General features: G+C 36.9%; 1 protein-coding gene across 1 annotated transcript in view; it reads left to right on the top strand.

Annotated features, from left to right (window-relative positions):
* The window catches only part of dnah6 (dynein, axonemal, heavy chain 6), a 102,289-nt gene that overhangs the window by 65,667 nt on the left and 21,420 nt on the right, over positions 1-15,202 (top strand). Inside the window, exons 60-66 of the mRNA XM_066719759.1 lie at positions 1,171-1,350; positions 1,791-2,024; positions 6,634-6,769; positions 8,329-8,504; positions 9,269-9,459; positions 11,828-11,988; positions 12,989-13,077. Coding sequence (XP_066575856.1) covers positions 1,171-1,350; positions 1,791-2,024; positions 6,634-6,769; positions 8,329-8,504; positions 9,269-9,459; positions 11,828-11,988; positions 12,989-13,077 — 1,167 coding nt within the window. The remainder of the gene's footprint in view (positions 1-1,170; positions 1,351-1,790; positions 2,025-6,633; positions 6,770-8,328; positions 8,505-9,268; positions 9,460-11,827; positions 11,989-12,988; positions 13,078-15,202) is intronic.

The raw sequence follows: 15,202 nt of genomic DNA, 5'->3' as shown, positions 1-15,202 counted from the left end.
TTGTAAACCCTATTACTCGGTGAGATTAAAGATCAAACAGACTCTTTTAATAGTGGACTTTCAGCCAGTTACGGAAACCAATGGAACTTATACTAACCTGATGTACAAGCAATTATTTATGCATTCATTGCTGATTCTATTGATTTTCATCCTTTGTCGTAGAAAAATAAATAAATAAATAGATATGGATTTCAATTGTTCCTCATTTATATGCTCTCCTGACTCAGGTATGAAAGACATTAATTATTTAGCTTTCTATCATTTCAAGGAGCTGATCTGCTGTCGGGACCAATTATTCTTTAATCTTAGAGAACACCGTGAGCTCAAGCTAGTAAAAGATTCATATTTGTTTCATCTAGATGGCTTATGGCTTATTCTGAACATCATTGCCATTCATTTTTAGAATCATATTAAAAGGCATGCAGGACTTTAAATGACTGTATATGCATTTTTACTTTGTGAGTTTGTGAGTCTACAGCTACAGACTTTAATTGCACAGTATGTTTTTCAGATCGTATTTAGTATTCACTAGTCTTATTGTGATGGAGTAGTCCCTCATGTTCAACAATTATACTGTTATTATATTTCTTAGCACCCTTATCCAGGGTGACTTACATTAATTACAATATATCACACAGCTGTAGGTTAAACATGCTATCACAACAGGAAGAGACACACTTGTGGGGTCATGTATGTTAAGATGCATTTTGTTGCAAATACAGAAAGGGCAACACAAATAACGTTCAAATTTCCTCAGTGTTTACTTAGACTATTTTTTTACAGAAGGAAACATGAAAAGTAGTTTGTCATTTTACCTTAAAGCCTTATAATACCAACCTCCTTAAAGCATGCTATATATATTTATTAATAAGTATGTTTGACACTTTATGTTCTAATCTTCACCGACACACCTGATAGAAGTTCCATTTAGAACAAAAAAAGATCCTCAACTGCACTACAACATGGACCGTCAACCCTTCGTCTATCAACTTTATTTTCTTCTTCTTCTTGAAACTTTTTGTTTTAAACAGTCTTCAGCTATCAAAGGAAAAAGAAATGGACAATACATTTTCCCAACTCAAATAACTGTAATTGATCTTGAACACAGAGGGCTTTGATTTAAATTCCACTCAGTCTTTCTTACTTCTGCATTGAATCTCTGTGTTTCAGGTTACATCAGCTGCCATTAAATCCAGATTGCAAGAAGCTGAAGCCACAGAATTGAAGATCAATGCTGCCCGTGAAAAGTATCGCCCCGTTGCAACCCGTGGATCTGTGATGTACTTTGTGATCGCCAACCTGTCAGAAATTGACCCTATGTATCAATTCTCCTTAAAATACTTCAAACAGGTACTATAGCCTACAATACAGTATAGCTTTAAAGAGTTGTACAAAAATCAGTTACTTTGTATTCAGCTCGGTTTTGTTCTTTTTTTTTCTTTTCTATAGAACCACATTTTTAAAAACAATACTTCTAATGTCCGATTTAATAATTTATATATGAGTTTTTATAGTGCATTGCATCTATTACTGCATAATGTTGAAAATCAATGTGACTTTGAAACAAGTAGTTACTAAGAGTCAGTCAGGTATAGTTTTCTCTAAGAAATGTTATTTATATAGGGAACTAGAAAAAACAATGTGTTTATTACATTTTGTAATAAAACCTTATTTATGTTTTTGCATTGCTACCAGAGTTTTACTAGTGAATCTTAATACAACATTTAGTTTAACTTTATCTAGTTTAAATTTAGTTTAAATGTATCTATGTGTTCGTTTTCTTCTGGCAGCTGTTCAATATGACCATCGAGACCTCTGAGAAAAGCAGCGTTCTGGAGGAGCGCTTGGCAGTCTTACTCTCACAAACCCTCCTCACCATGTACACCAACATATCTCGGGGGCTGTTTGAGCAACACAAACTGATATACAGCTTCATGCTTTGCATCGAGATCATGCGACAGCAAGGAGAGATCTCTGACCCAGAATGGAACTTCTTTCTGCGAGGGACTGCCGGTATTGATAAGGTAAGCATCCTTCATTCAGAGATGGATAAGAGATTGTGGTTTGGAAAGTTATGAGAAAGTACTGATCATCCAAAACATGACCTGGCAATTCTGGATTAATAAGGGCATTCATGCAAGTATAACATACAAATTAAATGGCAATTCACATTTTAGAATCGGTTTATTTTTGAACTTTTATTCTGAACTGTAAGCACATTCTTTACCAGCTTGACTCCGCTTAAAATGTAGACAAGATTCATGCATCATCAGAGATAATCAGTGTATGCCACTTGCTTCATTTCACATTGCACGCCACAGTGCAAGCAGCAAAGCTAATGTCAGATGGAGGGTTGATGCAGCTCTCTCTGATAACACTGGAAACTGTCAAGCACGCAGCCAATCACTGGGTCATGCTGCAGGAAGCTGAGTCTCTAGCTCACTTCAAACAAAGTCATCCCAATCAGCCCCCAACCACAGTGTCCTGCTCTTTGTAGACTGGCAGACATGATCGGCTAATCCTGAAGCCTACAGATATTTGGACTATGGTACCCAAAGTAAGCTTTGAGCAGAGGCCTATACCACTAAAGCCTCTCAGGAGCACTAAACCTAAATAAAACGTTTAAAAAACTCTTTAAATATCTTTCTCAATACTTTTTATTTTAGTTTATTCACTAAGCATTTTTCTATGCTGTAATTAAAAGAAAGTAAATATTAAAATAGCATCTTAGATCTCAGTCAAGCGGTCATGAACAAACTAGTGATCAACCTACACTCACCTAAAGGATTATTAGGAACACCTGTTCAATTTGTCATTAATGCAATTATCTAACCAACCAATCACATGGCAGTTGCTTCAGTGCATTTAGGGGTGTGGTCCTGGTCAAGACAATCTCCTGAACTCCAAACTGAATGTCTGAATGGGAAAGAAAGGTGATTTAAGCAATTTTGAGCGTGGCATGGTTGTTGGTGTCAGACGGGCCGGTCTGAGTATTTCACAATCTGCTCAGTTACTGGGATTTTCATGCACAACCATTTCTAGGGTTTACAAAGAATGGTGTGAAAAGGGAAAAACATCCAGTATGCGGCAGTCCTGTGGGCGAAAATGCCTTGTTGATGCCAGAGGTCAGAGGAGAATGGGCCGACTGATTCAAGCTGATAGAAGAGCAACTTTGACTGAAATAACCACACGTTACAACCGAGGTGTGCAGCAAAGCATTTGTGAAGCCACAACACGTACAACCTTGAGGCGGATGGGCTACAACAGCAGAAGACCCCACCGGGTACCACTCATCTCCACTACAAATAGGAAAAAGAGGCTACAATTTGCACAAGCTCACCAAAATTGGACAGTTGAAGACTGGAAAAATGTTGCCTGGTCTGATGAGTCTCGATTTCTGTTGAGACATTCAGATGGTAGAGTCAGAATTTGGCGTAAACAGAATGAGAACATGGATCCATCATGCCTTGTTACCACTGTGCAGGCTGGTGGTGGTGGTGTAATGGTGTGGGGGATGTTTTCTTGGCACACTTTAGGCCCCTTAGTGCCAATTGGGCATCGTTTAAATGCCACGGCCTACCTGAGCATTGTTTCTGACCATGTCCATCCCTTGTCCCATGTCCATGACCACCATGTACCCATCCTCTGATGGCTACTTCCAGCAGGATAATGCACCATGTCACAAAGGTCGAATAATTTCAAATTGGTTTCTTGAACATGACAATGAGTTCACTGTACTGAACTGGCCCCCACAGTCACCAGATCTCAACCCAATAGAGCATCTTTGGGATGTGGTGGAACGGGAGCTTCGTGCCCTGGATGTGCATCCCACAAATCTCCATCAACTGCAAGATGCTATCCTATCAATATGGGCCAACATTTCTAAAGAATGCTTTCAGCACCTTGTTGAATCAATGCCACGGAGAATTAAGGCAGTTCTGAAGGCGAAAGGGGGTCAAACACAGTATTAGTATGGTGTTCCTAATAATCTTTTAGGTGAGTGTATAGTGATTTCACACACACAAAAACAAAACAAAAATGTATTTGTTATTTTTTGTTTTGAGGTATTTTAGACCATACAAAGGTTCTGGAAACAGTGTAATCTTCTGCTGGGGCTCCATGGAAATTAAATTCCAGACCCAACTCTTCTGTCTTCTTTAGTATTCAACAGCAGGCCTGGACTAGCATTATCATTTACTGTACAGATTACAGACTAAAGGTCTTTGACATCTATCAATTTCAAACAAGATTGCTGAATAACCCAGAAGGAAGGTTACCTCAGCAACAAAACAAAACCAATTTAAGTTCTGACCTGAATGAGAAATGCTAAATAATATAATTACAGAGTTACTTTTTTGCAGTGTTGTTTTAAAATCTTCCTCCTTATGAGTTACAATGTTTGAATATGTATTTGAAGATCGTTCTGCCCGTTACATATATTGTTTTTTTCAATATGGTGGTGAGTGTGGAGCTGGGGTTGGGGAGATTGAAAGGTGTCCCCTAATACCATCTGTGTGTTATAGCACTTTCTTTTTTGGGGAAAGGTTTATTTCTGACTCATTGTGAATTTATCACACACCCGACTATTTTGCATGTGGAAACAAATGAGAAAACTAAGACAAAGGTAATGATATTGAAACAAACAATATAGCAATTACACCTTTAACTGCAGGGAAGTGTATGGATAGTGACGTTGTGGCAGTAGGCAGCTTTCATTTCACACTTTCCTCACACTGAGCTGATAGATGCATCTTTAAAAACTAATTTGTACACTTTGATGCCCTCCATCAGAAGAACAACCAGTACAGACAGGGAATTCACCACCTCTGTAACCAGTTGTAAGATCCTCAGTACATCCTGGAACTGGTTGTGGTGATCATTGAAGTCTATGTAAATCCTTTCCTTTGTTTCTCTGTTCTTTATAATCCACACGCCAAACTACAATGATCATTGTTGCATATTTTATGTCATGCAGCACTTCAAATGTTATCTGAGTCCCTACATTGCTCTTGGTTTTATAAAATCTCCACAAATCAAAGTATAACAGTTTCTTCTTCTTCTGTAGTACTTTAAATTCTTTGTTACCTCTGCTAACCAAATCCTCTTTTGATAAACCTTCCCATGCATAAAATTGCACACTGGTGTCAACACAGTTATTTATAGTCCTTGACACCAATCTAATATAAAAATTAACCGACCGATAAGCACATCACTTGTGATTTCAACAGTCAACATTTCAATGATGAAGAAAGAAGATTTAGGTATCTTTCCTAATCTAAACAGTCTGTTATCAAAATAACAAGTATACAGGTACTGACTATGAAAATATACTGTTTATTTGTTGTTTTGTGTTTTTTATAGTCTACAGTACATACTGTATTCCTTATTTATTATAGTTGTGTTGAAGGTCAAATAGATTTGTCTGTGAGAATATACCTGTGTACTGAATTGTGGAAATACAGTTGAAAGAGTTAAAAAACATAAACAAAATAACAACAAATTAAATTCTGATTAAATTAACTCCAATGTGAGCTTAGCTAATGGACATGATTGTGAATAAAATAAATGAGGCCTAATGGCTCACCTACTCATCGAAAATTGAACACACTTACACTTTCTCTGTAGTCATCATGGCACTCCACAATTAAGCCTCATAAGAAGGACAATTGTTTATTTGTGGTGCCTTTTATGATGAGTCACCTGATGCTAGCAACTATGGGAATGCAGTGCCATGGCATTAATATTCTTGTAATTACCTTTTTCCAGCAGCTAATGCTTCAGTGAATCCCTCTGCCCACCACTATAATGTAAAATACGTTCCCTTTATATATTTAGGGTATTTATGTATTTGATGAAAAATCTAAAATCGCACATTCTTTAAAAAGTATCTTTCCATGAATATGGCAGTTGGTCTTGCTGGAAGAAGTATTTGGAGGGGAATCATTGATTGCAATTTCTCTTGCTGGCCTTTCACATTACAAATGAATGGTGGCAGAGCAGGGCTCGTCATTACCGAGGGTCACGGTAGGCCTCACAAAGACAGCTGAATTACAGCCCCTGCTGCTGCAGCGGACAGAATGGCTTGCTATGGGTGACTGTGTCTGTAGTGAGAACGGTTTTGTCTAACACATTACTACAACAAAGCTTATATATTACAATGGCCTAGTTCTGCTGTTTTGCCATCTGCTGGGAGTTTGTGCTGCCAGTTGAGGTACCAGTGAAGTCATCCATCTTTATTCATGAAATATTCTGCCAGTTCCACAAGCTCCACAAAAAAACCTTGATGCAGTGGTTCACCTGAGATGTACTGACCCAAAAATGCCTACTGCCTTGTTGGCAGACTGTAATTCCTTAATTTGACTTACTACCAACACTTGCAATTAGTGAGGCAGCTGTCTGGTACAACTTTTTCCATCTGTAACAGATAATGACTTTAAACAATTCACTGATACTCTTGAAAGGATTCTACTACTCATTGAATTAATGTGAAGTTTGAATATTCTTCCTCTAGATGCAGTTTGAAAATCTGAACGTTACACTGAACATCCCACATTGGTGGTGCCTTTACTGCTGCTGCCACATTGTTTGAAGACCAGCATGTTTCAATGGACCTTCTTGTCTTTCTCTGAACAGGAGCACACAGATAAGCCTGATGTTCCCTGGCTGACAGATCTCGACTGGGAAACATGCTGTGACTTAGAGAACAGGCTGCTTTGCTTCAAGGGAATCAAAAAGGAAATTGTGATGACTCCTATTAACATTAAACTAGGTAGTTTATTTGATCTGATACCAGTTATGACTGTCAAATGCTTAAATTCTATCTTTTCTCAAAAAGGAGAAAAGACAATGTGATCCCAAATCAACTATTCTCCATTAAGCTTCAATTTAATTAGGACCAGTCATCTATTCTTATCCACATTCCAGTGCTTAGAGTTACTCTACCAGGTCACTCTAATTAACCACTAAGTAACCAGGTGAACTTGACCTTATCAAATTTAATTAAATGGGAAAAAAGCAGTAGAACAACATTTGTTGAACCTTTGTTTGTTTGTTTTCTTTCCATTGGTAATTATTTAGACGTAAAAGATGTAAATAAGAGTGGGTTTAGGATTATTTGACACTTGACTTTCTACTAGAGCATGTGAAACCTCTATGAACACGATGGATGTAATCTGATACAGAACTGATGAATTGAGAAGCTGTATGTTTAGAACGAGAGAGGAGTGCTTAAACTGCTTGACACACATATTTGACAGAAGTCTTCAGTAGTGGAGATATTACATTTGGGGTAAGATCAGTTGACTTTGCTGTCCAGTGAAAGATTATAAATAAGTACCTGGGAGTACTTCACTATTCTCTGAGAAATCTGAAGTCATATGCAAGCAGATTTGAGGGAAAGCTTGGTAATGTATGTTAGAATCAATATACAGTGTAGAATTGAACTGATTTGGGAAATGATAGGCACTTAAGCTAAATGTGTATAACATTAACATTATGAAATCAGTAATTATAGACCAGATAGGAACTATATAGCAAAGGTATAATGATGAATATTCACAGTTGGTTCCAAGAAGGTCTTTGTCCACATACAGTATATCCTTGATCTGGTATATCTCACTTTTAAAGAAGTAGAAATATGTTAAGAAAAAGTATATCCGGATTAAATTCTAGAATACGGGATGTGTAGAGAGGTCAGAGAAGAGCAACCAGACAGACCACAGGTCATGTGAGTAATGAGGACACACTGAAGCCTCTTCTTATTGGCCATTGTAATTGAGTCAATAATGGCTGAGGTGAAACCCTTTTTAAAATATTTAAGCAAATACATAAAGTTGACTCCAATTATTTCAAATGTTGACCAAGCAGCCTGCAATGAAAAATAATGGAAACTTCATGGACATTATATACTTCTACTTATTCAGTTATTACACTGAATATTATTAATGGAGGTTAATCCCCTGGGAGCTTTCAACTTTGTGGTTGACACTGTGATGGAATTGCTCAGTGTAGAGCAAAATTATCTCCAATTGTCTGTTCTCATCCTTCTGTTTCTGCCTTCAATGCTTCCAAACTGCTCTCTTTCTTTGACCATTTATAAAGGTAGTTTAAATAGTTTAGCATTTCCATGATCATGTGGCCTTCTATGGGATATCCCGAGACCTACGTATTTAACCAGATAGAAGTAGGATCAATATAGAGCCGCAAGAGCGACGTTCCTTTAATAGTTGGTGTGATGGGAGTCCATCTGGTAATGGTTTTGCTATATGAATATGTAGATAACACAGCTAGGCTATTACAAAAATAATATATTACTATACTTAATCCTAGGGCGCCTTGAAATTACCATTAACCCAGAATCGTGGGAAGGCTACATCACTGATTTACCACCGTACTCGAACGAAAGCGCGGAGGATGAAGAGGACGATGTCATCAGAGGTCACTGGAATAAAAGGCTGGGTCCTTTTCAAAAGCTCATCCTAATTAAGAGCTTTGCAGAGGAAAAGGTATGTCTCATTACCAGCTTGACACCATATATCGCATACCATAACCTACATATCAGGCTCTCCTTTGAACAGTGATGTCCCTTGTTATTTAGAAACTGTTGTGAAAATGCCTGGTGGAGAGGTAATCGAAATGATTCTAAATATGCTAATGCTTCTGTCTCATCTACTGATCCATTCATGCCATGGATGTTTTCTCCAGCACTGACTCACTAGTGATTCACATTGCTGATACATCGCCATGCAGAGAGCTATCTATTCTCAGTAAACAGAACACCCTACTGCACATATTTTAGATAATACACAGAAGAGATAATTTAAAAATTCATTCTTGAAGCCATTATACATAAGTTATTTGTCAGATGCCTTTATCCAAAGCAAAAAAAAATACAGCTGAATGAAAGGACAGCATATCACAAACAGCACCAAATCCCAGTCTAATCCAAATGTTATTACTGTTATTATTATTGAATGATCTGACTGAGTGGGGATTGTATAGGGATAGTTGATTCATTGAAGTAAAATACCAGAGAAAACCTATGCTATGATATAGTGGGAGCTAAAATGAGTAGTGAACTTTTTATTTATCTATTAGCAGCTATTTTATATATTGGTTCAAGTACAATACGTACAACTTCCCACACTGTACTTATTAGGCCTTCAGTGTGACATCCAGGCAGTGAAAATGATGGATGGCAGGCATTATATTTGATATAAATGTGCATTTTCTGTTTATTATGTATTCAAGTATTCATTTTTCCTTGTAGGTGGTGTTTGCAGTCACAGACTTTGTGATAGAAAGCCTGGGGAAACAATTTGTGGAAAACCCTCCCGTAGACTTGGCCACTTTGTACAACGATATGTCTCCTTCAACTCCTCTGGTCTTCATCTTAAGTACTGGCTCTGACCCCATGGGAGCCTTCCAGAGGTTTGCCAAGGAGCGAGGATACTTGGATCGGTAGGAGCCTGTAACTGTGCAATTCATTTTGTAGAAATCCCCACATTCCCCCTCGTACAGAATTTAAAGATACAGGCTGGATTTTCTGTGCTTAGAAACTCCACATGTTTAGATACGTACTTTATTTTGAGATACATTTTTAGGGGTGTTTCTGTGTACAGGGTTACAACACACTAGGGTTGTTATTCAAAATTACATTTAAGAGCTGAACTGATATTTTCAACAGTTTTTATAATGCAAGTACAATTTGGTAATTTTCCCTATTTCCATCAACAAATTACCATTATATTGGATCAAGTAAATCTGTAAACCTTTTTGCTCTTTCACTTGGAATTAAATACTCTTCTTACTAAATGAGACGCACTAATCCTAATGAATCTCACTATTTCAATGGATTCACTTCAGGGTCGCAGATCTGCTGCCTGTAACCAGAAGCTTATCCACATGGCAATCTGTAGAAGTAATTCTACAAACAATATTTGTCAGTGACTTCCTCTACCTACGTAAATGTAAACTCTGCGTAAACTCTGTTAAAATCATTCTGTTATACTGTTGATGCTTCAGCAAAAAGATTATAAGGAATGACTTAGCCTTTAGTAAATCTACATTATAATCTGCCCTTTTCTTCATTCACATGCAAGATCATACAATGTTTCCTTAATCGTGTTACGTAACAATTGTTTTTCCCTGAATATGTTTAAGAATCAGGTCTGTCAATTTTAGAGAACTAGAATACAGACTATAAAGCACTAAAATGTAATATACAGTGAGGGAAAAAAGTATTTGATCCCCTGCTGATTTTGTACGTTTGCCCACTGACAAAGAAATGATCAGTCTATAATTGTAATGGTAGGTGTATTTTAACAGTGAGAGACAGAATAACAAAAAAATCCAGAAAAACGCATTTCAAAAAAGTTATAAATTGATTTGCATGTTAATGAGGGAAATAAGTATTTGATCCCCTATCAATCAGCAAGATTTCTGGCTCCCAGGTGTCTTTTATATAGGTAACGAGCTGAGATTAGGAGCACTCCCTTTAAGAGAGTGCTCCTAATCTCAGCTCGTTACCTGTATAAATCTTGCTGATTGATAGGGGATCAAATACTTATTTCCCTCATTAACATGCAAATCAATTTATAACTTTTTTGAAATGCGTTTTTTCTGGATTTTTTTGTTATTCTGTCTCTCACTGTTAAAATACACCTACCATTACAATTATAGACTGATCATTTCTTTGTCAGTGGGCAAACGTACAAAATCAGCAGGGGATCAAATACTTTTTTCCCTCACTGTAATATGATTGTTAATGGCAGGACAATTCTATTTCTGTTGTGGAATCTTAGTTACAGAGTCCTGAGAGGTTTATTCCAGTACCTTTGCACTGCGTAGTATATGGGGGTTGAATTATCAAGTTGTTGGTTATATTGATGATAGCTGGTCGGCCATCACTATTGCTCTGTGAAGGTTTTGTTTGCTGCCCTTTCTATACCATCATTCTTGAATAGGTCACTTGCTTATTATTTTTGGAAATATCTCAAGAACTGACCTGATTTGAATATGTTGAAACAAGGTCAGTGTGATGTGCTTGTGCTTTCCTGACATGCCATGCTGGGGAACACATGTCACAGATCCTCTGAGCTCACTGAGGTAACATCAGCACCATTAGATGAGGACTGGGGTGATTCAGATAGTGGATGGATACAAAGAGGTGGAAATTGCTCTGTCCCAGGCTGAGGCAAATTACTTTATTAACTAATTAGTATTCCCTTTCTAATGGGACCAGTACTTCTGGGACTTTCTTCGTCTTGGCCTTGGCCATCATCACCCAAAAACTTTGGGCTGTGCTAATGTCATCCTGGTCTGGCCTAGTTTCTGCAAGACACTCTGATCTGGCAGTTCCTTTACTGGCCATTTGTTTGTAAAATCCCAGTAGACTTGAGGTCAGACAAAGGTGTTTGGACCAGCAGTAGATTAAAGTTTCAGCGAGGCTTTTGAGACTTTCAAAGCAGTTGTACGCACGCCAACATTCCTTGCATATGCTTTATAGTCTACATTAGGCTTTCTGTTGGCTTCAGGTATCAGGTGCTCACAGCATGGGACATTGCGGACACCAGGCTGCATTTGTGCAACCTTTTAAGGTCTTTAGATGAGGAGGTTTTAGGTGTGAGTGCATTTGTAATGTGCTTTATGGAGTAATCACGTGAGGCTACTCCTGCAGCAATGCATATCACATATAGACAGGAAAAACCATTTGATAATGACTGTTGTTCTCCCTAAAGTAGCTAAGGTCATATATGTATGTGTGTATGTATGTACCGTATATGTATACAAACTTCTCTATTCCTCTACACTGTTTCCTATATTTTAGAGTGCAGTCCATATCGCTGGGGCAAGGACAGGGTCCCATTGCTGAGAAAATGATCAAAGAAGCCCTCAAAAGTGGCAACTGGATATTCCTGCAAAACTGCCACCTTGCAGTGTCCTGGATGCTGGCAATGGAAGAGCTGATCAAAACTTTCACAGAGCCCAGTAAGTGTTGCACCCCTCCTGAACCCTTTAAAATGTCAGTTAATATGCCATTTCGAATATTAACCCAAACAGGAGACCTTAAATGAAGGCACTTGCTTTTTTTTTTCTCTCTCTCATTCTTTCTATTTACCGAGGAGATAGAAAGAAAGAGACTGGTGCAAAGATCTGTACCTTAAGATTACGTTTTGTGTTCAGTCTGAGCTTAATAAACTCCTGTAAGATGGATTGCATTTTAACCTGGCTTGCGGATGAGATTGGTTTTGAACCTGAGAGATGAGGAGAAAATAAGTTCATCTCGGAGGTCACTGTATTTTCAGAAGTGTGCTTCAGATTGCTGTGCTGCTACAGTTACAGCTTGTGACCAGTACATATTAATTGTTTTTACACACTGCATGAGACACCAGAATGATTTTAAGTGCTAGACATTAGACATCTGAATTCTTTATTTCAATGTATTTATTTATTTTTCTAGGATTTTTTGTAGTTTCCTCTTTGTCTATACATGTATAATATGTTTGTATCATTTTACCATGTGCTTTTCCACAATAACATTACTTTATGTGATTATAGCTATTGCATATTGTGGAACGGTCATATATATGATATATTTCAGTGAGATTTCTTGGTAATTGCATAATTGCATTGCCTAAAATGTATATCCAGACAAACAGATCTACATAGCATATGGTTCTGAAAGCAAACTGCAAACCAAATAATAAAATCAGAGGTGCAGCATAAGCTTAACATCTATAATTGAAGGAGTAGTAACATTTCATATAAAAAAGTGTTTGTTACATTAGTCTGCTTACTGATTCGTTTTCAAGTGCAGTTCTGGTGTACCATTAAGATACTATTCTTACTATTACTATTAGGTTAAGCTTAGGGTTTTATTTTAGATAATACGGCTACCAAATTATATGTCGTATACAAGATACATTTTGAAATCTCAATTTAAATGTATTAATGTTTTAATAAATGTATATATTTTTAAATCTTTCAGATACGTCTATTCATGAGAACTTCAGGTTGTTCCTCAGCTCTATGCCCACAAAAATCTTCCCAGTGACTGTCCTACAGAACTCTGTCAAGGTACAGTCTTGCTTTACACACATGTATTTATTGGCACAATGACATAAACCTCTGAAAAATATGTAGATTAATTTCTCTGCCTTGATGTATATGTATGCTGTGTAATGCGTTATTAAACCTCAACTCATCATCTTTGTTTTTAATCATTAAACCACAAAATTAGAGAATCTAGCTATGATGTAGGTATCAGCCTTCTTTAATAAAATACAAATATATGAATGGTTCTGTAGGGGCAAAAGTGATGCTAAAGAATATATTATTGCACTGGTGTTTTGAAATTACACACTATACATTCATAGTGACTGAATTGTCTTATATACCTATTCCAAAATGGAGAGACATAAATAAATCTAGTTCTACAGAAAGTGGTACAACAAGCAAGACTGTTCTCATGTTTAAATGAGGCCATAAGAAATGTTACATATTTAGGCCATCTAGATTATTTGGTTTCAAGTAACTTTTTGATCCATTAATGTTAACTAGCCATTACATAAAGGAAACCAGGACATCACCCTCAACAGGTCAGGAATTGTGTATGTTTCTCTAATGTAATCTCTTTCCAGGGCTTTCTAGTTTTGTAATATGTGACACAGGCTTAAATCAATATTATACATCACATCTCATTACTGCATTTGGACTGATCTGAGTGGTTTATAAAAATACACTAACTATTTTATAATAAACAGTAATTGTTTAATTTTATGTTGTAGTGGAATCAACATTTGTTTTGAGTTTTTTGTATTTTATTTGTAAAGATACTAGGAATGTCCTTAAGAGGAAAATCCCTTTTAATTTAAGTTTCGGTCAACTGAAGTAGGCATTGCTGTTTTGCTTAAAGAACAAATGTAGTCATTGACAAGAAAACCTTTCAGATCCTGTATGAAAGCCTCTGTTTCCTACATGCTTGTACAAAATGAGTGGTATGGCAGGCTTCTTTGTCTTGCCTAATGTCTACTGTAAGTAAAATAAATGTGTCAGTTGTGTTATAGAATATGACATGAATGTTAGATGATATTTCATATTTATGCAGCATTTCATACGTTGATTACATAATTGTTCATCAGATCGGTTTCATTGTGGTGGCTTAGCTTTAAGCTTTTAGGGAAATACCTCTCCCAGCTAAACAAAAACACAGGTAAAAACTAGCAGAGCCATGTTTTTGTTTAGAGTCTTCAATAAATTGGTAAATTCATCCCTATGTGAGACATCTGTCTAAAGTACTGCAGCCATGATCTGGAGCATTCCAGTTTGATGCAGTGGCAATTCATGTGCAGTCCATCACTACCAGCACAGGAGCTGTTTGATAACATCCTGTTTTGTCTGAGTTTGGTAGGGAGTTACTGATGTGAAAGCCTGGCAAAACACTAAAAGCTGCTAACCTCACATCCGGACCGCTGATAAATATGATGACTAATGAAGCCTCAAAGGAAGCCGTGCAACCTCAAGCATGCCAAGGGTTCAGCTTCCACTCAGTTTAATAATTATTTTATGAAGATGTCTCAGGTGGAATATTAATTGTAGAGTGTCTATTATTAAATGTGCTTGAAATTCCTACCCAGGTACATGTGTATGATATTGTAATATGATAGATATGTATATGATGGTGTCTCAAATATGCATTAATTGATCTATTTTAGAGTAAATCTTATCCATAGTTGAAATATCTGTTGTGGCCAAGTAGCAATTTTATTTTACATAATAACTGTTCAGTACTGATTGATGATATGTATATCAAGAAGAGCACTTTCTGAGATGGGTATCCATTCAATCAGTCTCTCCCTACACTTTGCATCAGAGTCTACGTTTCATGAAAATTCACAGAAGTCATTCAAAACTAATTGTGAAAGGTGAAAACAAGGCATTGACCTGCCTTTCACTTCATATAAAATATATTGCCCCAGATCTCCCTTAATTTTTTTAAGTGTAATTCGTCTTTAAAGATTTTTGCTTGTCGATGGGTAAATGTCTAACCGTGCTTTCATTATGGCTTGTATGGGTTGATGTGTTAAAAGGCATTATAAATATTCAATTAATTTATCTGATTAAAATGTTAATAAGGTTGGCAGAGGCTGCGTTGGAGAACGGTGAACAAGCCAGAAAGAAAGCAAGAAACTATGGTACAAAT

Source organism: Amia ocellicauda, chromosome 13 (assembly GCF_036373705.1).
Source record: "Amia ocellicauda isolate fAmiCal2 chromosome 13, fAmiCal2.hap1, whole genome shotgun sequence".
NCBI lineage: Eukaryota > Metazoa > Chordata > Actinopteri > Amiiformes > Amiidae > Amia > Amia ocellicauda.
The sequence above is the reverse complement of the archived record's forward strand: the minus strand, read 5'-3'. Positions and strand labels throughout refer to the sequence as shown.